Genomic DNA, 24,878 nt, shown 5'->3' with positions numbered 1-24,878 from the left:
TGTATGACGCCACATCCGGCTCGGGGCGGAACTGGCCTCCCGCTGGTTCCGCGGCGGGGCCGGAAGTAGAAGCGGTGGTGGCGGCGGCCCAAAGCGAAGGGAAGGAGGAAGAGAGGGAGCCCGAGAGCCAGAGCCGGAGTCGCCGCGGCGGTAATCGTCGGAGAACCCTCTAGGCCACCGTCCCCAGCGCGGGCCCGTGGAGTTCGACGGGAGTTAGCGGGGGGCGGCCCGGGCTGCGGGACGCTGGGGGCCCCGGGGCCGATGTGAGGGGAGGCGGGAGTTGGGGTGGGGGGGCCCGGGCCAGCTCCAGAATCGAGTTGCCCCCGCTGACCCGGCGCCCCCTAGGAACGCTCTGATCCGGGGGTTCATCTTCGCCTTTACCAGGAGACCCCTGTGCGGTGCGGAGGGGGCGGCGGCCCCGGCTCTGACCCGCGCCGGGGGGGTGGGCCATGGCGGAGATCAGCGACCTGGACCGGCAGATCGAGCAGCTACGGCGCTGCGAGCTCATCAAGGAGAGTGAAGTCAAAGCCCTGTGCGCTAAAGCCAGGTGAGCCCGCTGGCTCCGGGGAAGAGAGACTTGGGGTTTCGGCCTGGGGTAAACCGAGCTGAAAACTTTGGGCCTGGCTCATCCTGGAAGCTTTCCGGAGAGGAGCAGAATAGGGCCTCTTCCCTCGAGGAGCTACCAGCCTGTTGGGTGAAGACAGGCCTGGATAAAGATACCTGAAGTATTAGATGATGTGCTTTCAGTGGAGTTAAGAATAGAAAATACTTAGGAAGCTCAGGGGAACAACCCTGTCGGGGGGAGGGGGTGGGCAATAGAGAATGTCTCTTGGAGGAACTGAACTTTGGGATAGATCTCGAAGAATAAGATGATAAAAGGAGGTGTCAGCAAGAACAGGAGTTCAAGGCAGGAAAGCTAAAGCCTCTGTGGTTTATAATATTCTTTTAATTCCAGTAACAGCCCTAAAAGGTGGGTGAAATTGATCCCATCTTACCAGTGAGGACTCGCATATTCAACAGTTGAAGGATGGATCCTAAAGCCAGTTTTCCCTGTCTTGTCCCTTTTCGGGCCATAATGCAAGAAAGTGGAATTGGATTACTCATATTGATTGTGGGAGCCTAAGAAATAGTAGTAAATAAGCCAGAAGAGAAATAAGCAAGGTGTGAAGGGAGGCCCAACTAAGGATTCTGTGGGAAGTAGGATGAGGTAGTGATTAAGAGCCAGGCTTTGGAATGTGATGGCACTGGGTTGGAATCAGCTTTACCACCTCCTAGCCATGTTGGTGATCTTGAGGTCTCTGAGATTGTTTCTTCTTCTGGAGATATTAAAGCAAAATAATAGTATTTACTAAGATGATTGTAAAGAGTAAGTTGGTGCTTGGAATGTGCTTAGGCTTTGGTTAAATGTCAGTGTTAGACAAACATTAGGTGTTACTGTTCCCACTTTGTGGGAAGAGGGCAGTGCTGATAAGGACAGAACTTACTAGAAAAGGTGGACTTGAAAGCTGAAAATAATTTGGAGGACTGATGGGGGCAGGCCCACTGAAGAGGGCATTCACAGCAGGAGGAGAACAGGGATAGAGGTCTAAAGGGTGTGGGCAGCTGTGAGGAGACCAGTTACCTGCATCCTGAGGAACTGTCTGTGGCTTCTACACACTGGAGAACTGTGTGGAAAGGGTCAGCAGAATTACCTCACTTTTTTTTTTTGAACAACAGACCTGCTGTTCATCTTGCCTTATACTGGCAGACCTTATGTCTATTTCCTTCCCATAGCAGTCCTACAAAGTTGGAATAATTTTCCCCATTTACAGAATAGGAAGCCGTGGCAGTGACTTGACCGAGGCCACCGATAAAGTGGCCATTGAGCTCTTTGTTTGGTTTTGCCTCACAAAGACCTGTCATGGCCAGGCAGGGCCTGTGTGGGTTTGTTGAACATACAGGGCCCCCTTTTAAATGCTCGTCTGTGATCCTTCATGTTTTGCCAGCTCAAGATTTCCCTGACCAGAGTAGCCCCAAGATGTTTTCAGATATCCCTGCTCCCTCAGTCTTCATTGGCATTTTTTTTAGGAACTTAAACTCATTGCTGCCTGGCACTATTCTTCTTCCTGTAAGTTTCATGCCCCTCACAAGGCCTGGATCTGTGTGGCAGTGATGATAGCTAACGCTTGGATAGTGTGGGATTTTCAGAACAACGGAAGTTATGTGTTCAGTCTTCATTGCTCTTTGCAGCTCTGTGCAGTGGGCAGGGCAGAGGTGAGTATTTCACAAAAGAGGAAACTGAGCCTCTTACCCCTGGTTTCACAGCTGATCGGAGAAGCTGGTTTTGGATCCAGGTCTTTGACTGTCCTCCATGCTCACTGCAGCCATCTGACAGCCCGACAGACATTTAGGCTCTGTGAATGGCAGCAGGATGCTACTGAGGAGTGGGAGGGCCCTGTCCAGCTCATGAGATGGAGCTTGGAGGAACTCGGCTCGGGCCTGAGATGGCCACTGTTACTCCAGGCCCAGTCTGGAAGAGGCCCATCTCAAGCATCTGGCCGTGGCCTCCTGGGGACCAGCCAGGGCCCCAGGCTGAGACTGGTGGTGTCAAGAACTTTCGCTTGCCCAGTGGATACCAAGACTTGAGACCTTGAAGCTGCAAAGGCCTGGGAGCTGCATTTGCTCCTATTAAAAACATCAGCAGTTGAGAAGAGCAGAAGGTTTTGAATGAGGTGGTCTTCAGGATGAAGTATAGCTTTGTCATCTGTAAATGGTATGACCCGGGCCCAGTCACTCTTAAGTCTCCAAGTCTTTGAAATTCTTGCAGAGCTCAGATGAGATTCTGCATATCCAGAGACAGCATCTCATTCTTTGGTCAGTGGTCAGCAGTGAAAGTGAGCAGGCATGAGCCCTGAGAGGGCTGGTGCCGGGGCCTGGTTCCCACATTGTGCTGAGGCCTTGCTGGCACGGAGGCAGGTTTTGACCGAGTCTGTGGAAAGGGCTGGTGTAAAGTCTCAGGAGATCTCGTCTCTGAGTTCCAGCTACCCTCCAGCTTTGTGACCTGGATCCTGCCCCTTTTCTCTCTAAACCTCAGTTTCTTTGTCCGATGAGGATGGAAAGAACCTCCCAAGTCAGTTGGAAAAGTATTGTAAGCAGTGGTGTGAGGATGTTTGGTACAAGATGCAGGACAGGTGGGAGAGCCTGGCTGCTCTCTGGCCCCTTGGATCACCACCAGCGGCTCTCCCATTCCTGGAAACCAGGGCACACCTCCCTGGAACTGCCTTAGTTACGCAGTGCACCCTGAGCCCAGGGAGCTCCTGGTCTGGTGGGAAGGGACTGGCCCAGAGAGTGATGGCTGAGCAGGTGCCTCCCACATCAGATTCGCTTGATAAGAGCCAGACCCCAGAGCAGGCCGCCTTGGTTCAGTTCCTGTCTGTGTGACCACAGCCGGTTTCTTCATCTGAGCTGTGGGAATCATCATAGCACCTGCCTTTGAGGGTGATGGTTTGAGTGCCCGCATCATCCATGCAGAACTCTTTAACTACTGACCTGGCACATGGTGCGAACTGCAGTGTCCTCGGCTCCTGTGATCGTCAAGGACGAAATCTCAAAGCACAGCGCTACCTAAAGCTAGGTGTCCTTAATGGACAGTGATTTCCGTGTCAAGCTCGTTCGGGTAGAAGTAGATCATGCTGCAAGGAAAGAGGGAACAGAGTCCTCGCTTCCTCTGAATGATAGAAGAGTGGCAACAGCATGTCGCCTTGAAGGTGGATCCAATGGCTGGCCTGCCCAGGGCACCACCCTTGTGCCCAAGAACATTCTAGGGGAAGAAGGCCCCTGGGGTGGGGAGAGAGGGGCTCTAAGAGCCCAGCCAAGGCACTGTGTGGACAGGAGGAGGAGCTCTGTCTTTTGGGTCGTTGCCAGATGTGTGAAAGGGAGCAGCCAGGAGGGTCAAGGCCAGGAAAGTCCCAGACTCCTTGGGAAGGCTTTGGATGCTGAACAAGAGCTGGGGCTTTGGCCTGTCGACTGCAGGGAACCACAGAAGGGTCTCAAACTTGGGGGCTGTGGTCAGCCTCGCCTGGGGGAATTGTGCACCTCCGACCTGCCCCATGGAGGTTCAAGCCTCATCCTCTCTTCTCCTGCAGAAAAGGTCAGAAATTGGGTTGGGCTGGCCTGGCTCTGGTAACTTTGGTCTTCTGTCTCCAGAGAGATCTTGGTGGAGGAGAGCAACGTGCAGAGAGTGGACTCCCCAGTCACAGTGAGTACCCGCCGTCCCTCCACAGCCTAGCTTGGTCTGTTAGGCCTGTGGGCGTCCTCCTTAGTCTTGTGGGCTCCAGGGTCTACCCCTCATCCCTGGGAGCCCCATCTTCAAGAGAGCCTTGCTAGAAGAAATGGCAGTTGTGGGCATGGTCTTTGGAGTCACTGGAGGGATGCTCTTGGCCTGGGCAGAAGGACTCTTTAATTTGGTGAGTGAGTGAACTCCACGTGTTCCTGTGTGTTACCAGTGACTTTATTCTGGGTGCCTGGAGGGGAGTAGGGAGAGGAGGAGGCCAGGTCCTCTGGGAGCTGCAGGTCTAACTGGAAAGAATTTGCTTTAGCTCTTGCCCACAGAATAGTTGGCACTCAGAGTGGGATGAGGGGATTGGGTTGGGAGAATAGATTTTCGACTCTGGGAAGTAGAGGCTTTCAATCCAGGGAAGATCCCCTGGAAGAGGAAATGGCAACCAGCTCCAGTATTCTTACCTGGAAAACTCCACAGACAGAGGAGCCTGGTGGGCTACAGTCCATGGGGTTGCAAAGAGTCGGGCATGCCTGAGCATGTGCACACACATGCACGCACGTACACACACACTTGGCTTAGCCGAGACTGATAAGGATCTTCTAAAGCAGGGACTTCCAGGTGGCTCTTGCCCTCTGAGATGGCCCACATTCTGTCTGTGGAGTATGTTTCTCTAAATAAATCCATTTCTTACCCATAAATAAATGAAGCCAGGACTTCCCTGGTGGTCCAGTAGTTAAGGCTCTGAGTTTCCACTGCAGGAGTTGTGGGCTTGTGGGTTTAATCCCTGGTGGGAACTAAGATCCCATGTGCCATGCAATGAGGCCAAAATTTAAAAAAAAGTAAAGCAGTAGGATGTTTTTGAAGGACAGCCCCTGGCAGCAAGGCTTTCAGACTGTGAGTTCTGACCTGCCTCCTCACTTCCAGGTATGTGGTGACATCCATGGACAATTCTATGACCTCAAGGAGCTGTTCAGAGTGAGTGTGGGAAATGCCAGGAAAGGTGACCCAGGGGATGACTGCAAGACCCCTTTAGTTGAGAGTGGAGACTTTGGTGACGGGGTTGGGAGTCAGAGGCCTCTAGTTAGGTGGGCCCATTGTGGAAGAAGGGCCTCAACTTGACTGGAAGTGGGCCACTGCAGTGGGTTGCGGAGAGTTTAGGACCAAGCTGAACCTTCTTCCTCCCTCCCCAGGTGGGTGGCGATGTCCCTGAGACTAACTACCTCTTCATGGGGGACTTTGTGGATCGTGGTTTCTACAGCGTCGAAACGTTTCTCCTGCTGCTGGCACTTAAGGTGGGACTCCCTGGCTTCTGGAGCCAAGACCTGGGTCACCTCTGGTCTGACCTGCCTGCATCCTTTCTGCCCTCATCTCCTGCCCCATCCGCCCCCAGCTCTTGAGCTGTGCTGCTGGCGATGGACCGTTTCTGCTTGGGTGGTCAGGCAGCTTTCCTTGACTTGGGGGCATCTGATGAGGTCAAGGTGGGGGCGGCATCGTAGCGGGAGGGAAGAAAGGCTCACCCTGTTCAGAAAGTGGCCCGGAGTGGAGTTCAGCTGGATACAGTATCCGTTGTTGGGAGAGAGGTTGTAAGAGGCCAGATGACAAGGTGCTCTAAATGTCTTGCTAAGGGCTTGGTCCGTACCTGGTGGATCAAGGAGGGACGGTTAGGTTTGTACTTGAAGTGGGAGGTGGGAGGGAGTGTGAGAGGATTCAACTTTGCATCCTCTGGAGGCGGGTCGGGGCGCCTGTGAGGTGAGTGTGGCACGATTCGGGCAGAGATGACCGGAATCTGGACCGGGGCGGTGGTGGTGAGCGTGGAGCAGGGCTGGCAGACATGAGGACGTCAAGGAGGGAGGGACAGGCCCTGCACGGTGACTGCCTCCAGGTTCGCTATCCTGACCGCATCACCCTGATCCGGGGCAACCATGAGAGCCGTCAGATCACCCAGGTCTACGGCTTCTATGACGAGTGCCTGCGCAAGTACGGCTCGGTGACCGTGTGGCGCTACTGCACTGAGATCTTTGACTACCTCAGCCTGTCGGCCATCATCGATGGCAAGGTAGGCCCGCCGCGCAGCTCCCTGGGGACAGGAGGGCTGGGAGAGGCGCCGGGCCTGAGCCGGTCTTGCTCTCCCCACAGATCTTCTGTGTGCATGGGGGGCTCTCCCCCTCCATCCAGACGCTGGACCAGATCCGGACAATTGACCGAAAGCAAGAGGTGCCCCATGACGGGCCCATGTGTGACCTGCTCTGGTCTGACCCTGAAGGTGAGGTCAAGAGCTCTGCTCTTAGTTTGCTGAGCGACCGAGGGGTCCTGTGGTTAGAGCAGGTGCCTGGAAGGGATGGCCCCGGGCAGGTGAGTTTGGGACAGAGCAGGGCTGGTCTTCACTGGCATTGGTGCTTGATGGCCAATGGGCTGGCATCCTCTATGAGGAGCGGGGATGAGGGTAGCTGGGTGCTTTGAGCTAGGGGGTGGGGGGGGGCATGTACGTCATACCTCAGGGGCTTGTTGAATGTGAATCATCTGCTTCCTGAATGCGAAGGGGCTTCTGCAAGGATCAGGCTCCCAGAATGATTGCCCCCAGAACTCGCCTGCCAGTGCAGGAGATGTAAGAGATGCGGGTTCAATCCCTGGGTCCAGAAGAACCCCGGGAGGAGGACATAGCAACCCACTCCAGTATTCATGCCTGGAGAATCCGAAGGACGGGAACCTGGTGGGCTACAGTCCATAGGGTCACAAAGTCAGACATAACTGAAGTGACTTAGCACGTACACACAAGGAGCCCTCATGTCGTGGGCATCAGCTAGTATGGAGCACCGCCGAGACGAGAGCCAGGCCTCCCAGCACCAGTCTGGGCCTCTTGTGCTGTGACACCAGCCTCCGCTCCCTCTCTGCCCTGTCCCTACCTCCCTGCTGGCTGGGCTGCCCTGAGTCACGGGTGCTGTCCAGCGTGCTTACTGTCGGCACCTCCTTTCACTCTTGCATGTACCTGTTTGGACAGTAAATTAGATGGTCACTCTGATAATCAGGCGGCTCCAACTATCAGGTAGTTCTTACTTCTTTGGAGCGTATCCACGTCAGCGTTTGCTGTCCTGTCCTGAGGCTGCCTCAGAATACCTTTGGGCCCTGTGTTCTTGCTGCACAGGCCTCACTGGGGGAGGGAGGCAGGCTATTTTGCAAAGGGCAGCGGGCAGCCCTGAGGATGCGCTCTCACCATCCTGTCCCTTGCTTGCCTCAGACACAACAGGCTGGGGCGTGAGCCCCCGTGGGGCTGGCTACCTGTTTGGCAGTGACGTGGTGGCCCAGTTCAACGCAGCCAACGACATTGACATGATCTGCCGTGCCCACCAACTGGTGATGGAAGGTTACAAGTGGCACTTCAACGAGACTGTACTCACTGTGTGGTCGGCACCCAACTACTGCTACCGGTGAGCTGCCTGGGCTGGGGAGGTTGAGGTAGGGATCCAGGCTGAGCCACTCTATTAACACTGCTGCCCCTGCCTTCCCCTGCCTTCCAGCTGTGGGAATGTGGCAGCCATCTTGGAGCTGGACGAGCATCTCCAGAAAGATTTCATCATCTTCGAGGCTGCTCCCCAAGAGACACGGGGCATCCCCTCCAAAAAGCCCGTGGCCGACTACTTCCTGTGACCCCTTTGGCCCTGCCCCTCTCCGGCCCCCGGACCACTGTGACTCTGCCCTCTTCAGACGGAGGCTGGGCGTCGGGGGGGCTGTCCCCGGCTTTGCTCTCCCTGCAAAAGAGGGCACTTCGAGGGTGAGGACTTTTCTGGAGAGGCTGGGAGCCTCAGTTCCATGCTCCTCCTCCCGTCTCCCCACTTGAACCATGAAGTTTCCAATAATTTTGGTTTTCTTTTTTTCCTTTTTTTTTTTTTGGTTTGTTTTTAGATAAAAATTTTGAGAAAAACAAAAAAAAAAGAAAAAAATTCTAATAAAAGAAGAAAAATGGTCTTTCGGTTGGTGTTGACTGGGTATGAGCAGCCTGGGACCTGGGATTCGTGTCAGGACTTTGATGCCCCAGAACCCTAATCCTGCCAGCAAGGTGAGGCTCAGCCAGTCAGCTTGCCCAGAGCCTCCTGGTCCCCGTCCAGTGCCAGTGATCGCTCCTGGGGGCTTCCTGAGTGCCAGGGAGAGGGCTGGGTTCTCGGGCAGCCCCATTTAATTCTCAGAATGGCATGTCAAGACAGATTCCTCCATCTTTCTGAAGAGGAAGCAGACCCCAAGCATTGACTTAGATTCACAAGGTCAAGCAGCTGGAAATGACAAGTCTTGATTGGGGCCTGCGTCTCCTCACAAAACCTCTGCTCACCCAGCCCCACTCAGGGCCAAAGACCATTAGCCCAGTGTTTCCAGAGCACTGATGTCTTTCGAGTTTTATTAACAAAAATACTCTGGACCTGAGAACAGACCCGTGTGGCTCGCCCTGGGGAGAGGGGGAAGGACTTGTAGAGCCCAAGGGTGAGGCTGGGGGTGGGAGTGCTGGTCCCAGGCCCCATTTGGCCAGGCAGAGCCCCCTCCATTCACACCGAGGTGAGAGCCTGGAAGGGGAAGCTGGCCCCAGCTGGACTCCCAGCGGCTTAGCCAGAGCTTTGAAGCCAGAGGGGGGTGGGAGCGAAATCAAAGTGTGAAGTGGGGTGGGGAAGGCCCAAGGCAGCCATTTGGTGTGGGGGAAGGGGTAGTGGAAGTGAGGGGGCAGCAGGCCTGGGGGAAGGGAACTGGAAGATGGGGAGGGAGGCAGGGGGCTTAGCAAAGGCTCAGTACATTGGTTTGGAGCCCACATCTAGGTAAGCCCCAGGCCCAGGGTAGGGCAGTGGGAAGGGGCCCCCTTGGAGGAAGTGCGAGGCAAAGGATGCTGAGGGTGCTGCTGCTGGGTATCCTGAGCCTGCTGGCCCGGGCTGCAGCTCCAGGAAGGCGGCTGAGTAGGGGGCTGGGCGCCCAGAGTCTGGAGCCTCCGGGAAGCTGGGATTCCTGAAGAGCAGAGAGGTATCAGGACAGGGGAGAGGGAACCCCCACTCCCTCAGCCCGGAACAGCCCAGCCCTGTGCCCCTGACCCACTCACCTGGTTGGAAGGTGACTGGGGGCCCCGTGGAAAGCGGCAGGGTGCAGCAGGTAGGCCTCAGCACTGGGGCCACTGCAGGGAGGAGCTGGGGCAGGGGCAGCTTCCCCAGGCACTGGGGCCTGCTCTGGATCTGACTCCCGAACATCCCCACCCAGTGTGGAATCACAGGGACCACCTGGAGCATCTGGGGAGACAGAAGGGCCAGAGCGGGTTAAGGAGGATCGGCATCTCAGGCCTGGTCCCATCACCTCTGGAACGACACTTACCTCCACTCCCATAACCCGCTGTGGCTGCCGGCTCTGGGCCCCGCAGTTTCCTCTTCACACGGGCGTCTCGCTCCCTGGGGGACAGTGATGATGATGGTGATGATGATAATGGTGATGATGATGGTAATAATGGCACTTAAACCAGGTGCCAGGCACTTCACCCAGGGACCCTGTCGGGTAGGTGCCATTATTATACCCATTTTACAGAAGAAGGAATGGAAGGACAGAGAATTAAATGACTAGAAAACAGCAGTTGTTTAGTTGCTAAGTTGTGTCGGACTCTTTTGTGACCCCATGGATTGTAGCCTGCCAGGCTCCTCTGTCCATGGGATTGCCCAGGCAAGAATACTGAAGTGTGTTGCCATGTCCTTCTCCAGGGGATCTTCCTAATCCAGGGATCAAATTCACATCTGCATTGGCAGACAGGTTCTTTCCACTGGGCTACCTTGATAACTTGTCAAGAGCGAGACTGTTACATTCATCAGGGTGATCCTTGAGTTAATATCTATCTCTTCTGCCTGATTCTAAGTGTCTTGAGGGCAAGGGCCAGCTCTGAGGGGTTAGGGTTAGTTAGAAGAAGCTAATGTCCTAACCAAACCTTTACAGCCCACCATAATCTGGCTCCCTATTGCCTCTCTCACTCCACACCAGCCATACTGCAGCATGCTCCTACCCCAGGCCCCTGGCATGCTCCCAGATACTCACATGGTTCCCTTCCATACTTCCTCCGAGTCTTCTCAAACGTCCTCTTAGTGAGGCCTTTCCAGGACTCATCTCTCCAGTCCTGATCTTCCTTGCTTGCTTTTCTCTATAGAACTTATCCCACATATCCCTAACATATTTACTTCTCTTGTTTACTTGTCTGCTCTGCCCACTAGAGTATCAGTTCCATGAGGGCAGGGGCTTTGGTTTGTTCTGCATCTTCACTGCCTAGAACTGTGCCCAGCACATAAGCAGGTACTAAGTAAGTATTTGTCAGATCAGTGAGTGACAACATGTGTTTACTTACGTTGGGTTCCAGGAGTCCAGCACAGTGCCCAGCACACAATCAGTAAACATTTGATGACAACGATTGAATGAGTGAATGATGCCCACCTCTTACAGTTTCGGCCATTCTCCCGGAAACCCTTGGCAAAGGGGTTGGCTGCAATCTTCAGTTGCGTGATCTGGGGGTGGGGGTGGGGGGAGGATGCCGTACACCCAGAATCAAGACTTGCAGCCAGGGCAGAGTGATGCCACCCGCTCCAGCAGGGTCACTCACCCGTGGGTTCTGGTAGGCTGTCACAGAGATGAACGTGGTCTCTGGGAAGCGGAAGGAGGCAACGCCCCCCCAGTGTTGGCTGCAGAGCTGGGCGGCCCGCACCAAGTGTATGCGGGGCTGATACTTATGCATGGAATGCAAGATCAGCTGGGAGGGAAGAAAGAGGAGTGACTCCCTACCCTGGTCCCACCCCAACCCTCATGGTGGGGGAGGGTCCCAGCCTGGGCCTCACGTGGCCATGGGGGTCCAGTGTGCTGTTGGTGAGCTTGACACGGTGGAAAGACACAGGCTGCCGCATCCAGTGGGCTCCAGTGGCAGGGGAGTCCGGGTGAATGTAAACACGGTCAGGCAGGCGGGGCTCTGCCTTGCCGCTGGGCTCCCAGCGCCGGCCCTGCCAGCGGTAGCGAGCCCCATCCACCGGGACCACGTCCAGAAGAAACAGGTAGCGGGCCTCGGGGTCCAGGCCAGTGACTGATACTCGGCAAGCAGGGAACATGCGCCTGGGATGGGGGAAGGGACCAGAGAGTCCTGGAGCTACCCACTAGTTGGGGGTGAGCACAGCACCAGCAAGGTGGCATAGTCACTGGCTCATCCAGTTCTGTCACAGAGACTCGAGGAACGTGGAATCAGAACTCAGAAGGCAGGATCTTAGAGCTGTAAGCCTGTCTCATCCCATTTTACAGATAAGAAACAGGACAGACAGGTCAGGTGATGTGACCAGAGTCACACAGCAGGGTAGGAGCAGAGTCTGGACCCCTAACCCCTCATACTCCATTTGCAGAAGCAGGAGTGGCACACTTTCCCCCCAGAAATCTTGCCAGGAGCCTTCTGCTCCCCACCCTGGTCTCTTTACTTCATCTTCAGCACCAGAATCTACAGCTGCTGGACAAACTTGCTTCAGAGAAAAGAAGAAGAGGACTCACGTGCTAGTGCCTGAGTCCCTGGGCTAGAGAAAGACCCACTGACCATACTGACCATACCCCTGCCAACAAGTTGACCCCAGAACTAGTCACATACTGACCCCTGATCCTGGCCAGATTTCCCTGATGCTGGTCAGTGGCTGGCCCTTGACCCCCATTATAGTCTGAATCTTGAATCTAGGTGCAGACTGACCCCTCATCTAGGCCACATACTAACTTAAAGCCCAGCTGGACTTCCTGTCCCTAGCCCAGAAAGATCTAGGACCCTTGCCATAGGTTAGTCCCTAAACCAGTCAGACCACAGACTGACCCTTGACCCTTGCCACAGAATGACCCCTGACCCAGGCCACAGTCACACTCTGAACTCAGGCAGAGCTCTAGCCCCCTTAGAAATCGCCACACTAGCCCCATCCCCAGGAACTCTGCCCTTCCCGCACCAGGAACACACTGGGTTCTCTGACCCTGGCCCAGCCCCCTCACCTCCCAGCTTTGGTGATGATCATCTCTGTTCCCACGGAGTTGAACTCTTTCCACAGCTCCCGGTTCTCCAGGCTCAGGCTGACTCCAGGGAGTGAATGAAGGCCCTCTGGGGCTGAAGGGGGCGGCGGCTCAGTGCCCAGGGCTGGGGGCAGCGGGGGTAGAGGTGGGGGAGCTGCCAGAGTTCGGGGAGCAGCCTCAATCCCAGAGAGGAAGCAATCCAGTTTGGGAGTGTCCAGATCTGGAGATGGGAGGAGAATGAGGGGCCAGCTGAGGGCCACAGCCCCCACCCCAATTCTTACACCGAACTCAATTCTCTCTGCTCACCAGGGTAGCGGTAGCTCTCTGCCAGGGCAGGCGGGAAGCTGGAATCTGCCCCAGGCTGGGGGGGCCCAAGGCGGTAGCCAGTCCCCAGGGAGGGGTACAACTCTCGTGGGTGGTACATGGAGTAGTCCTGTCTGGCCTCGGGACACGCTGCCTACAGTGCCCCAGTGCTGAGAGATGCCCCCTTTATAGCTCACAGCTCAGCCCCTTCCAGATCCAGGATCACAGCCCCTCCCCTCTTTGGGGCCCTGGAGTTAGGCTGGGGTGGAGACCCCTGGGGCCTGGAAGGGGTCCAAGAGGGGGCCGGATACCTGGGTACCCTCCCCTCCTCCCCTTCCCCCCAGGCTTCATTAGCCCCGACCCCCTGCCCCCTCATTACATAATTAACTCCTCGGCCTGATTGATCCCCGGGGCTCGACAGGGACGCAGTTTGGCGCTTCCGGCCAGCTGGTCCCCGTTCCCACGGGGGGAGCCCCGGCTAGGGATAAGCTACTGAGGGGCGGGGCCTGGACGCTGGGATGGAGCCTGGAATCCTGGGGCAGACCTTGGCTCCCCAGACTTTTCTGGCAGGTGACCCCCCACCTCACTTGGAGGACGAGACTTGGAGGGAGGAAGCATGACTGGAGGGAAGGAGCAGGGCTGGCGGGACGCTGCCTAAGCTTATTGTTACGCGGGGCACTGGGGACCTCGAAGAGTCCGCAGCCGAGGCCTGAACGCTGGAGTCCTTCCCTGCTCCCATTCTCTAAAACCTCCAGCCTCAGCCAAGTCTCAAAAGTTTAGAGACGTTCATAGCTCGACGGTCTCTGACCGCGGACGCCCCGGTTTCCCAGAAGGTCCCGCGTTGGGGAACCCTCGGAACTACACTTCCCAGCAGGCCTAGCGCCGACGTTCGGCGCGAAGGGGACAGGGGGATGCCGCTGGGGCCGCTGGAAGCTGTAGTTGAGACGAGGTGGGCGGTGAAACCCGCTACGCGGTTGCCTCCCAGGAGAGCTGCCCCTAGGCGGCGTCAAAACGCTTAGGCTGAGAAGATGCCGATCAGCTGAGGTCAAGGCCTAACGAGCTAGAAAGGGCTCCGGGATCTCTGCCGGCAGTGAGATCCGCCGCGGGTGCTAGAGAAGACAGCTAAGTCCCAGAAGCGAAGGCTCCCACCTTTGACCGCCGTGCCTACCCCTATGCGTCCGGGACTCAAAGGGGAACAGGTCTATAGAGGCAGGAATCCGCATCTGAGTACTCCCTTCCCGGATTCCACATGAGCCTGGGGCTGTCTCCACTCCATTGTTTTATTATGTACAAACGCTACAGAACAAGGGGAGCAGACACGCGTAGGGTAAGAGGGGCCCGGTGGGAGGACAACGTCACGGGGCAGATGGTGCACTGGGGCCAAGAGAGCAGCACACAGGCCATATCTAGAGGGCAGGCGGGGTAGGAAGGGGTTTAAAAACGAGATCCAAGCCAGCCAGATCGCAGGGAGGTGCGGGGGTGTCGTCCACTTTGTCCACCTTCCGATCTCCCCCCAAGGTCACAGTGCATGCAATAAAATATATGTACAGGAGCTGGATCCTTCCTCTGTAGGGGGCCTGAGGGTCCAGAGCTCCGTTGGGGTGAAGGGAAGCCAGTGGCGCCCCCTGGCGGCCAGGCCGGGCTGGCGCCACATGCGTCAGGAGCAGGGGTCAGTCCCAGCCGTTGTCTTTGATCATGTGGTTGAGTTCAATGATGTACTTCCCCTCTTTGTACTTCTGGCTGCTCTCGAAGGCCTGTTCCTGAAAGGAGGGAAGAGGCTGTTATGCTTGGAGGTAGGGCAGGGCCTAACCAAAAGGGTAGGGGTTGGGGAGTGAATATGATGGGCCCCATTTTACATATGAGGGAACTATCACCCAAGAAACCAAGCCACCTGCCCACAGACACAGAGCTGGTATATGGCAGGGCCAGGTTATCTCACTAATAGGGGATAGACAGAACTCTCTGAGTGACAGGTACTTTTCAAGTATTAATACTAATGTTGGCTCCAATAGAGAGAGGATATGGAAGCTTCTCAGAAGTTCCAGGGAATACAAACTGGTAGCCTCAGGGCCAATTTTGGCCTATGCATATGTTTTGTTCAACCAACAGAGAGTTTAATAAAAATAACTTTCAAACGCTAAAACATGGGGAATGTCGTGCTCATTCCATTTGGCCAGAATGTCCCCCTCTGGAGATCTACGTTGCCCCTTTTGCAGATCCACAGAATCTGCTTGGCCCTGCAAGCACTTGAATTTTTGGCCTCTGGATTAGGCCACTTCTTTATTTTACAGAGGTCCAGAGGGGGCAAACCACCTGTCCAGGAACACAGAGCAAATCTATGGCAGGGCCAGGGACTAACTCAGGGCAGGGTTCTGTCTCTGCCTGGGGCATTCACCTCCCAGAGGCACTACAGCTCCAAGAGATGCCAGAGGATTCCTGTCCCTCACAATTTCCCAAGAGCATCTCCTTTTGCTACATCTAATCTGATCCCCATAACAACCTTGGATGTCAGGGGGTCCCTTTATCTTCCACTACCGATAAGGAAATGAGAGGATAGTGAAATCAGACACTGAAGAACAGCAGTGGCGATGAGGGCAGTGGAAAAGGAGGCTCATGGACCCAAACTCTACGTTGCTGTGGGGTTTGGGGCAACTTCTCTGATCCTCTGAATGGCAATAGGAAGCTGGGGATCAAGGGTTTGGAGTTTAAAAAAGAGAGAGAAAATGAGGATTCTGGTCCCTGTTCTGTTACTTACCAGCTGTGTGACCTTGGGGAAGTTACCTAACATCTCTGGGCCTTCCTTTCTTCTTCTGTAAAGTGGAGATAATAACAGACTACCTACAGGATTGCTGTAATGAGTGAATGAGATAAGATATGCCAAGCACGTAACAGTGTCTGGCACATAAGTATTCAATAAACAGTCATTCTGATTATATCCTCATCTCAAAAATGGGAATGCTCGTGGCTGCGAGAAGGATGAGTTAAGAGAAAAACCTTAAAAGCCCTTGTAGGATGTGAGAGGAGAGAACATGGTCAAGGGAAGAAAAGATAAGTTTGACTTGGGTGACTTGGACCTGTACACCCTGAAAGATTACCAGATGACTGCTTGTGAGGAGGAGGTGATGTGAGGTCAGGTCAAAGGCTAGCCTGAGGTCAGAGGTCACTGACTCACATATTTCCAGCCCAAAGTGGTCTTGCAGTTTTCACAATGGATGTCAGCGACAGCATGGAGGCCTGTCAGCAGCACCCGCTCCTCGGCTGGCCCGCAGCCCACGTTCACCCTGTGGGGACACGGGAGCAGTCTCAGGGAGGGTCTCTCCATCACAAAGCCCCCCTCTAGCTTGGATCCAACTGTATCTGTCCTTAGCACTCAAGAGAAGGGGGAGCACAGCTTCCTACCCAAACCAGGAGACTCTTGAGAGTCTCAGCATGATGGCAGGGGTCACAACTCACAACAGAGGTCAGAGAAAAGAAGACAGGACAGTAGATACTCACACAGAGTTGAAGAGGTAGGCTCGCCCCTGACTGCCCTGGAAGGACTAAAGGGTGGGAGGGAGAGAGGAAGGGGTGTCAGGGCTACTGGTGGGGAGCCGCCAGGCAGCCCCTCTAGTCTCCCATTCTAGCCCCAGCTGTGACCTGATTACCTTGGAGATGAGGTCGTCGTGGTTGGCCAGGTGAGCGCGGCAGTGGGCACAGCTATACCTCCGGTGACAATCATCCAGGTAGGCCTGAAACGTCTTGGGCTTTGAAATCCGCACCATGGCGGGGGCCGGGGGCAGTGGCCCCACGCGGGGAGCGGCCCACGGGGAGCAGAGGGAGCCCAGTGCCTGCAGGGGATGGAGTGGGCTGTCAGGACCCTGGCTACACACATGCAGGCACGCCCTGGGCCACGGGGACTCTCTCTGTCACACTTGGCTGCTGTCTTCTCTCCCCAGAGCCAGCAGCCTCTCCAGGGGCCAGAGCTCTCAGTTTTGACTCATGGAGGAGGCCTCAAGTTGCATCAACGGGGAAACTGAGGCTAGGAGGAGCCCCAAATGAGTCACCCACCTGCTTTCGGCCTCACCCCTGCTGACCTAGCAATTGAAACTGGAGGAAGGGGCTCCAGAATAGATGACTGTCAGTTCTCCGTTTAGGGGCAGCTTGCAAGGGGTTGGGGATTGTATGGTCCTTACGACCTCATCTGAACTGCAGGGGTAGGGGGCGACTTCCCTTGAGGTCCAGAGAGTTCACCTGGGGAGAGGATCCCTCACCTGGAGAAGGCAGGAGGCCTCACTGAGGGTGGAGGGTCATCTAGGAGGGGAGGGGCTCTTACCCGGGGGCGCTGAGGCCTTGCCTATGCCAAGGGGATCTTACCTGCATCGCGGAGCCTTACCTGAGACCCCGGGGCTCACCTGGGGAGTAGGGGTGGGGGGCGGGCGCCGAGGGAAGGGGCAGTCCTCGCCGCCGGGGCGGGGGCGCGGGGCGACGCGCAGCCCTGACGATGCGGTCCTCACCTCGCCTGGGCGCGCGGGGGTCCGGTCCGCCGGGGTGGCCTGGCCTGGGAGAGGGGGGCGCTCCTGGTGGGCGCCGTCCCCCCCGGCCCGGGTTCTCAGCCGCCGCGACTTGTTTACACCGAGACCAGCTGCTGCCGCCGCTGCGGCGGGAGGGGGAGGGGGCCGGCCTCCGGTCCCGGCGGCCGCTGTGACCAATCGGCGTGCAGTATGCAAATGAGGGGGCGCGTTACACAGTGGCCAGCGCAGGCCTGGGCTGCCCTTCCCCCTGCTCCCGGCCCTGGCCGGCCCGGAAATGCGGCTGCGGCCCGAAACCCAGCCGGCCTGCCCCACGGCCCGGGCCTGGTCGCCCACCTGGCCTCCCGCGGTCCTCGAAGGGGCGAGAATCTGAGATACCTGACCTGACCTAGGATTAGGAGGAAGATGGTGTCTGGACTGGACGCACGACCCTGGGAAACAATAGTCATAATTATCTGCAAACGTTTACCCACCCGCTCGTGCCCACTCCCTTAAACCCCACAGCAATCGGAGGAGGTAGCTTCTGCTATTGTTTCCATTTTCCCGGGGAGCTGAGGTCCACAGTGGTCCACAGAGGTCCAGCAGCTCCCCAGAGCTTATCCAGTTGATAAAGAGAAGTTGAGATTCTCACTTTGGTCCATGGTTCTTGCTATATAGCACTAGGGACAGACTCTCGGATGGGAAAAGCTAAAGGTATCCATCCGTGTTAGAACCCTGGGAGCCAGAGCCTCAGAACAAGCCCATTCCTACTGTTGTGTGTCCTCTCTTCCAGGCAGCCTCCTCGGATGCCCTGCAGGGTTATCAGGCTAGGTTAGCTATCCTCCCCTTTCTCACCTCCAAACTGGGTTTAAAATGAAAATGTTTAAACATATATCTGCCATATAGACTTGTCTTGTTCCTTGCGTTGGTCCCAGTACCCAGCCTGGCCTATAGTTGATAATCTTTGTGAAATATGTGATTCATTAAATGAATAGGGTAGTAGGGCTCCAGGGGGTGGAGGAATTGGAGAAGCTTCTGGAGTGGGAGACCTGGGAATGGAACACTGGAATGGTTAAGGTAGCAGATGGGCAGCCATGCCCATCCTCTGAAACCAGGTGAGGTAGGCTTGCTGGGGCAAGTCAGGTCCTTTGATGTGTGCTTGGGGCTCTTAATGTCCTCAGGAGAATGGACCCATTGTCTGTGGCTCTGAAGGTGCAGGGGGCCTTGCAAGGGACATTCCTGAGTACAGTGGAGGCCAGGTTGGCACAGGGTGTGGCATTACTCTCAAACTGGAATGTCGTGGAACCAGTGGCTCAGGGTGGTTGAGGGCCTCAGATTGTGGCCCTCAGCTGGCCTCTTCTGTCACAAGCTGCCATCTTTGTAGTCTTCTAGAATCTACCCCCCCCCACCCCCATCCCCCCAAGCACAAAGACGTGACTGAGAAGAATATATTTATTGGAGAAGAGAAACAGAGGAGAGGATGAGGAACCTCTAGGTTAGGAGGCCAGGGCAGGTGGTCCACGGCTGTCCAGGTAGCACCTCAGGGCTGTTGGGTAATCAGTTATGACGCCAGTGGCCCCCAGGTTGAAGGCTGCTTCGAAGTCTGACTCTTCATTAAGGCACCAAAATACCACCTGGGGGGAGGGAGGAGCTTGAAGTTTCCCAACAACTACCAGGCACTCCCCCTTGTATCCAGATGCTGGAACTGATCCTTACATTTTCAGGAATTTTGCAAACTGGTTATTAAACACACCCTCCTTTTTTTTGGCAGGGGGTGGGGGCATCTCCAGTTCCTCAACCAGGGATTGAACCCACACCCCCTGCAGTGGAAGTGCCGAGTCTTAACCACTGGACCACCAGGGAAGTCTAAACACAGTCACTATTAAGTATTATATAAACTTACAATTCAATAAATTATATTCAAAACAAAGGTAATAAACACTCAAAACTCATCACTTCCTGATTACTACATTTGATTCCATGTTCTGGAAGTCACCTACCTCTATCGAATGTGTAAGATGGAAATGCTATATAATATATCATGCTACCACATGATATATCTCTTCCCAACTCCGTTCAGTGAATTCAGGTTGGTAACCTGAAATCCGCCAAGGTGGACGTGTATACAGCAAGGAAATTACCTAATGTTCAAATCAAGGCTTCCCTCCCCCTACCCCCTCAAGTTGGTAGTGGAACATTTACCAGCCTGCCCATATCTCCCAACCTGCCCCTATCTGCTGCTGCTCAGATTGCATCTTCCCTGCCTCCTGAGTCCTCTCCTGCAGGCACTGAAGCAGGTGGAGACAGTTATTTGTAGCCTGGGCTAAGTCACTGGCTGGACCTCTCAGTTTCTTATTTTGACAAATCAGAATGACAGTCCAACCGTCCGGAGTTACGGTGAAGATGGCAGAGCAGGAGGCCTAATCTGAAAGAGCTATGTCATCCCCAGGCCTCACTCACCCCCACATCCAATCAGTGGCCGAGTCTGGGCCTGTCTGTGACTTAACCCTTCCATCCATCCTCGCTGCTGCCACCTAAGCCCCAGTCCCGTCAGTGGCAGCATCAGCTACCCAGTGACTGCCTCCACACTGGCCCTCACAATCCCTCCTCCACGTGGTGGCTGGCGTGACCCTCACTCAACAAGGCTCCATTGAATCAGGTCTCTCCCCTGCTTAAGGCCCTCAAAAACGTCCCTTCACTTTGGGTTGAAGTCTGAGTTCCTCACTGAGGTTCCTGGGCTACCTTCTCCAGGTCCCTGGTGCCACTTTCTCTAGACTGCAGGCTAGTGGGACCCCTCAGTTCCTCTGCTGGCCTCTTGCTTCTCCTGACCTTCCCATACACTGAGCCTCCTGCCAAGACACTCTCCCTTTCCCCTCCCTGTGCGCTGGCTCCTCACTTCTTCTAGGTCTTCTCTGGCCCCACAGATAACAGCACTCTGTCCCCTTTCTGCCCACCGGCTGCCCCTGTAATGCCTGCTTTTCCTCCCCTGCCAGTGATGGTACACTCTCTGATCCTTCCCCAGGACCACAGTGCCTGTGGTCTCAACACAGTCAGTTCTCATCCAAGGTCTGCTAATTAAATGACCTTGTCAGAGCTGATGCTCGGGGACAGGAGGGGGTGGGTTGATCTGATCTTTCCCTGGACCCCATGGTATCTTCCCAGCCCCCTTCATCAGGGATCGGGACAGTTCCATACATCATCATCATCACAATGACTAGCCTTTATAAAGCACTTACTAAGTACTGCCTACATATCCACAGGAGTTTAAAACACCATTATCCCCATTTTACAGATGAAGAAACCGAGACTCAGACAGTGACCTGCCAAGTGACGCAGCCAGTCAGAAGCAGAGCCAGCAGGCCCATGCTGTGAGCCACCACTTGCTCACCTGCACCCCTCGCTGCTGCAGGTGTTGGATCAGACTCTTCCTCATGATGAGCCTGGAGGGCAGCAGGGTCACAAAGGTCATGATGAGAGGGGACTAAGGGGAAGGGCGGGGATGGGTCTCTGTGGGGACGCCCCACCCAGCCTTCTCGCCCACCTCACCATTTGGCAACCACAGCCGCCAGTTGATTCAGCCCTGGGCGGGAAAACGGGAAGTAGGTCCTGTGGAGAGGTGGTGGTGTGGTCAGCCCCTGGGTCTCTCTGTCACAGGGGTGGGGTGGTAGTGACCCTTCGAGCAGCCTCACCCCACTCCTTTTGGAAGAGTCTCTGAGGTTGCACAGAGGAATAAGTCACCCACTGCTCAGTGACCCTGACTATGGCATGCTTTGAGGGTATGCCTCTGCCCTCACTGTTTTACAGAAGAACAGAAACTTAAGAGAACGAAAGTGACTTGCCCAACGTCACACAGCCCATCCATGGTGGGGCTGGGGCCACGACCCAGCAAGATTCCCAAACTGGATAGGCGGTCTGGAGCCCCTCATGGTTAGGCCTGACCAATTTCAAGGCCAGACAGCACTTCACAGGTCAGCTGTTTGTCCCTGATTGCCCCACTCTAGGGGTGACTTTAGAGGCTGTTACAGTGCTCGGGAGCAGGGTCTGTGTGCTGTGTGACCTTGGGCAAATTACAGAACCTCTCTGAGCCTCAGATTCTCCATGGGTCCTGTGGGGTCATGATTCCTGTATCTCCTGGGGTTGGTACGAGGTAAGGCTCAAATAAACTAAAGGATGTAAAAACACCTTGCAAACCTTGGATAAAACGTGATATACACCAAGTTCTGCAGTAAAATGATCTCTTTGTGGGATGGGGGGTGGGGGTTGGGGGGTTGGCTGGGAGCTTCCCTGAAGACAACAGAGGCGAGCAGAAAGCACTGGGACAGCTACAGAGAGGGCTCAGAAGGCAAAGGAAGGGTCCCAGAGGGAGAGCTGGCAAAGTATCCAAATTCCTGCTACTTTGCTCAGCTGTTACTTTGTTAATCCTTGTCTCCAGGCAGGAAAATGCCTTTCTGTTTGAGAATCAGAGAGTGATGCTATAGTTAATAACCATCTCCCCAAGCAGACTGTGAGCTCCTGGAGGGCCCTACCCCACTCACGCTGGTCTTACTTACTAGGGCAAGTGCATGTGAAACAGAGTAGGCATTCAAGACATATCTGTTGGATGAATGGATGAATAAATGCACTCTTGTCCTAAAACTCCATCCACATTATCATACGTTTACAGAGAAATTTTTTTGGGGGGGTTGGTATTCACGAATCCTTGGTGAGAACCATTATCTTCAAAAGCCCCTGTGGGTGATCCTTGAGGGTGGTCAGGGAGCTGGGGACATTGGGATCTCCTGCTCTACATGGGACCCTGCACAATCCGGTTTGAGGTGGGGGGTATTTCTCTTTTTTTAAAACTTTTAATTTTATATCATAGTAGAGTTGATTGCACCCCACTCCAGTACTCTTGCCTGGAAAATCCCATGGACGGAGGAGCCTAGTAGGCGGCAGTCCATGGGGTCGCACAGAGTCGGACACGACTGAGCGATTTCACTTTCACTTTTCACTTTCATGCACTGGAGAAGGAAATGGCAACCCACTCCAGTGTTCTTGCCTGGAGAATCCCAGGGACAGGGAAGCCTGGTGGGCTGCTGTCTATGGGGTCACACAGAGTCGGACACGACTGAAGTGACTTAGCAGTAGCAGAGTTGATTAGCAATGCGTTAATTTCAGGTTTCTGGGGCCAGAAGCCTGGGGGAGGATTTGGAAGATAGATGGGGACCTAGTAGGTACCTGTTGATGATGGTCGGCAGGAAGCACATGAAGAACTTCTCGGGGATGGAGATGAAGGGCAGCAGCCCCAGGTAATAGAACAGCAGCACCCAGAACCCTCGGCTCAGTGTGAAGGAGGTGGGCATCTCAGGGTTCTAGGAAACAAGAGGAAGTAAGAAGGGGGATCAATCTGCTCCAGGGGGAGCGGAGAGGAGGCTTGGGCTGCGGGGGAAACAATTTTTGACATTCAGGAAACTCTACCACCTGCAGGAGCAAAGCCACATCTGGGCCCAGCGTTCCAAGCCCTGTCCCTCTGGCACGACTCTGCTCACACACTTCCCCTGCCTCCCGTAGCCCCTACCCCTGGAGACCCTGTTCAGGGCTCCTCCAGCACCCCCAGACCCCCCTGGCCTAGGCTGCCTGGGGAGGCAGAGAGGTGCACAGAGGGATGGGGACTTACAGCAGCCTTGCATTTCTTCATGATGGAGCTCTTCTCCGAGGCCCAGATGGTGATTTCGTTGCGGTCATAGTGCCTCACCAGGCATGCTATCTGGGAGGAGGAGGGGGAGGGGAGGGGGAGTCAGGCCTCCGTCCAGCCTTGGACCTGCGTCCACCCCTGCCCGCAGCACCACCTTGTGAATGAGCTCTTCATTTCGCTCTTTGACTTCCACACTCATGGGCGTCCTCGGGAACCTCCGGAACAAGTCTTCCAGACGCACCATGTGCCGGTCGGCCCCGCGTGCAAAGTGGCCTGGGGGTGGTGGGGAGAAGGATGGGAGGAGGATTGCTGGGGTGGGGGCGAGAGCCCAGGGGCAGGGGGTGGGCCCCAGAGGAGAAGAGGGGGCAGGAGGTTGAGGCCGGGATCCCACTCCAGTAGGCTCAGCCCAGTGCTTGCAGCCCACGCTCTTACCTGGTGAGAAGTAGACCTCTAGCTCTTCCTTTAAGAGGGGCAGGTCCTAGGGAGGGCAGGGAGCAAGTCACCAGGAGGGGCGTGGAGGGGAGTTGGTTCTCTGGGCACAGTGGGGGGCTGCGGCAAAGCCCACCTCAAAGTTCAGGCTGCCCACGTCCCTGTTCACACCTGTCTGGCGGGACAGGTTTTTGTCGTGTGACACCACCACCACACCATCCTGAGTCAGCTGGCAGTCGAGCTCCAGGAAGTCCGCTCGCTGGGCCATGGAGCTATGAGAGCGAAGGTCAGTAAGTGGCTGGGGGACAGGGATGAGCCAGATGGCAGGGTGGTGGGGAGGCTGAGGGGAACGTCAGGTCTGGCTGGATGTGCAGGCGGTGCACTGCGCAACTCCCAGGGGCTCCAGTCACCCAGACCAGGAAGTGGGTGGCACCCCTTAGCATCATGCCTCACACAGCTGGCACAACCTTACCCGGCAGCATGGCCAGGCAGGTGGACTCACTTCTCCATGGCCTCCATGGTGTTCTCCAGGCGTTCTCCAGACCCTGTGTGGGGCAACTAGCGTGGGTTCCTGGGGCCTGGCCTCCCTCCTCCCATATCCCCTGTCCCCTGTCTCACCACTTCCAGTCAGGACAGGTTGAACGGCTTCTTATTCCCTATACCATCTCTTGCCCTGCCATCCTTATCTCCGCCTACCTTGAACACTGCCCTCCCTTTAACATCCTGCCCTTGGGACCTAGCCCTCTCTGCTGTCCACCTGCCTTGCAGTCCTCACTCCATCCTCAGGAGTGGCCACCCCGTGCCTACCCCAGCCCAGCTCACCTCCACGGTGGGCCCCCAGGTGGGGACGGAAAGCTGGAACCCACGGTGTGTGCAGCAGGCGAGGTCGGCGCAGGAAGAAGAAGGACAGCATGACATAGCTGCCCAGGGCGGGCAGGGCGTAGTAGAGCAGAGGGCTCATGGCCACGCCGCCTCTCCAGGCTCTGGGAGCCGTGGAACTCAGCTTTTCCCGGTGGACTGTGCTGCTTCACTGACTGCCTGGCTGATGTAGGCTGGCTCCACCACCAGCCGCCACCACACCCCTAGGGACCTGCTGAGCCTGCTGCTGGCTCGAGGCCAGACTGCAGGGCTGAGCTGGGGATGGAGTAGAGGCAGAAGAGACCAGGCACCTCTGGGCCTCGTACCCCAGGCCCTTCGCACAGCCCGGCCTCCCTGTCTCCGTGGCCACACCAGGGAAATCAAGTCAACCCTCCCCCTGGCAGGTCCACTACCACACTCTGCCTTCCCGCTGGTGCCTGTTGCCAGAGTATATATACACTCCTTGCCGTTTCCAGAGAATCTGGGGGTGTGCAGGGTGTCCCTGAGTCACTCTAGAATCACCTCCAGCTTAGACAGCAAGCCATTAGGGAAGGGACAGGACAATGACTAAGGGGGAAACTGACCCCGACTAAACAGACATGAATTGGAGCAAACCCCACGAGACAGTGGAAGACAGAGGAGCCTGGCAGGCTGCAGTCCATGAGGTCACAAGGGGATGGACACGAATTAGTGACCAAACAACAAGACCCCACTCTGTCCAGGAGTTTAGATCCCACTCCCATCCTCAACCCTGGCCAGGGGAGACCCGAAGGCCACCATGCCAGGTAGAGCATCGGGCTGGAGAGTCAGCGCTCAGGGCAGCAAGGGTGAGGGTCAGGGTGTCGGCGAA

At 55.8% G+C, this 24,878-nt stretch overlaps 4 protein-coding genes across 5 annotated transcripts; 1 reads left to right on the top strand and 3 right to left on the bottom strand.

Annotated features, from left to right (window-relative positions):
- Nucleotides 1–8,224, top strand: PPP4C (protein phosphatase 4 catalytic subunit). The gene is made up of 9 exons (XM_055561301.1): nucleotides 1–150; nucleotides 385–547; nucleotides 4,186–4,237; nucleotides 5,186–5,236; nucleotides 5,452–5,553; nucleotides 6,144–6,317; nucleotides 6,398–6,524; nucleotides 7,497–7,686; nucleotides 7,777–8,224. The coding sequence occupies exons 2-9, from the start codon at nucleotides 450–452 to the stop codon at nucleotides 7,904–7,906; spliced, it is 924 nt and encodes a 307-aa protein (XP_055417276.1). The 5' UTR covers nucleotides 1–150; nucleotides 385–449; the 3' UTR covers nucleotides 7,907–8,224.
- Nucleotides 8,225–8,791: 567 nt separating this feature from the next.
- TBX6 (T-box transcription factor 6) lies at nucleotides 8,792–12,826 on the bottom strand. Its single transcript, XM_055561300.1, has 8 exons — nucleotides 12,584–12,826; nucleotides 12,260–12,497; nucleotides 11,092–11,359; nucleotides 10,860–11,006; nucleotides 10,694–10,764; nucleotides 9,599–9,672; nucleotides 9,333–9,516; nucleotides 8,792–9,241 (listed from the first exon to the last, which is right to left on the bottom strand). The coding sequence occupies exons 1-8, from the start codon at nucleotides 12,699–12,701 to the stop codon at nucleotides 9,028–9,030; spliced, it is 1,314 nt and encodes a 437-aa protein (XP_055417275.1). The 5' UTR covers nucleotides 12,702–12,826; the 3' UTR covers nucleotides 8,792–9,027.
- Nucleotides 12,827–13,611: 785 nt separating this feature from the next.
- Nucleotides 13,612–16,466, bottom strand: YPEL3 (yippee like 3). The gene is given in 5 exon segments (XM_055562146.1): nucleotides 13,612–14,340; nucleotides 15,753–15,861; nucleotides 16,076–16,119; nucleotides 16,225–16,412; nucleotides 16,415–16,466. Coding segments are annotated over 5 exon segments (468 nt in total). The 5' UTR covers nucleotides 16,452–16,466; the 3' UTR covers nucleotides 13,612–14,250.
- Nucleotides 16,467–18,512: 2,046 nt separating this feature from the next.
- GDPD3 (glycerophosphodiester phosphodiesterase domain containing 3) lies at nucleotides 18,513–24,755 on the bottom strand. Of its 2 annotated transcripts, XM_055562081.1 has the most exons (10): nucleotides 23,993–24,755; nucleotides 23,673–23,715; nucleotides 23,307–23,442; nucleotides 23,174–23,219; nucleotides 22,896–23,014; nucleotides 22,724–22,813; nucleotides 22,285–22,418; nucleotides 20,614–20,673; nucleotides 20,456–20,507; nucleotides 18,513–18,701 (listed from the first exon to the last, which is right to left on the bottom strand). In XM_055562081.1, exons 1-10 carry the CDS (start codon nucleotides 24,129–24,131, stop codon nucleotides 18,564–18,566), a joined length of 957 nt encoding a protein of 318 aa, XP_055418056.1. In that variant the 5' UTR covers nucleotides 24,132–24,755; the 3' UTR covers nucleotides 18,513–18,563. The 2 variants fall into 2 exon arrangements, with proteins under 2 accessions (XP_055418056.1, XP_055418055.1); XM_055562080.1 differs by having other exon boundaries at nucleotides 20,614–20,778; nucleotides 23,307–24,755.
- Between the last annotated feature and the right edge of the window lie 123 nt (nucleotides 24,756–24,878).

Source organism: Bubalus kerabau, chromosome 23 (assembly GCF_029407905.1).
Source record: "Bubalus kerabau isolate K-KA32 ecotype Philippines breed swamp buffalo chromosome 23, PCC_UOA_SB_1v2, whole genome shotgun sequence".
Classification (NCBI taxonomy): Eukaryota; Metazoa; Chordata; class Mammalia; order Artiodactyla; family Bovidae; genus Bubalus; species Bubalus kerabau.
The sequence above is the reverse complement of the archived record's forward strand: the minus strand, read 5'-3'. Positions and strand labels throughout refer to the sequence as shown.

What these genes read in the sequence shown, in the direction of transcription:
- PPP4C (XM_055561301.1), top strand. Translation starts at nt 450, where the DNA reads ATGGCGGAGATCAGCGACCTGGACCGGCAGATCGAGCAGCTACGGCGC. An exon ending in GAGTGGACTCCCCAGTCACA is followed by an intron (nt 4,238 to 5,185) that starts GTGAGTACCCGC and finishes CCTCACTTCCAG; the next exon opens with GTATGTGGTGACATCCATGG. An exon ending in TCCTGCTGCTGGCACTTAAG is followed by an intron (nt 5,554 to 6,143) that starts GTGGGACTCCCT and finishes GACTGCCTCCAG; the next exon opens with GTTCGCTATCCTGACCGCAT.
- GDPD3 (XM_055562081.1), bottom strand. Translation starts at nt 24,131, where the DNA reads ATGAGCCCTCTGCTCTACTACGCCCTGCCCGCCCTGGGCAGCTATGTC. An exon ending in ACCATGGAGGCCATGGAGAA is followed by an intron (nt 23,443 to 23,672) that starts GTGAGTCCACCT and finishes TCGCTCTCATAG; the next exon opens with CTCCATGGCCCAGCGAGCGG. An exon ending in TGCAGCAGCGAGGGGTGCAG is followed by an intron (nt 18,702 to 20,455) that starts GTGAGCAAGTGG and finishes CCCTCCCCCCAG; the next exon opens with GTGGTATTTTGGTGCCTTAA.
- TBX6 (XM_055561300.1), bottom strand. Translation starts at nt 12,701, where the DNA reads ATGTACCACCCACGAGAGTTGTACCCCTCCCTGGGGACTGGCTACCGC. An exon ending in AGAGAGCTACCGCTACCCTG is followed by an intron (nt 12,498 to 12,583) that starts GTGAGCAGAGAG and finishes TCCCATCTCCAG; the next exon opens with ATCTGGACACTCCCAAACTG. An exon ending in CAGCCTACCAGAACCCACGG is followed by an intron (nt 10,765 to 10,859) that starts GTGAGTGACCCT and finishes CCCCACCCCCAG; the next exon opens with ATCACGCAACTGAAGATTGC.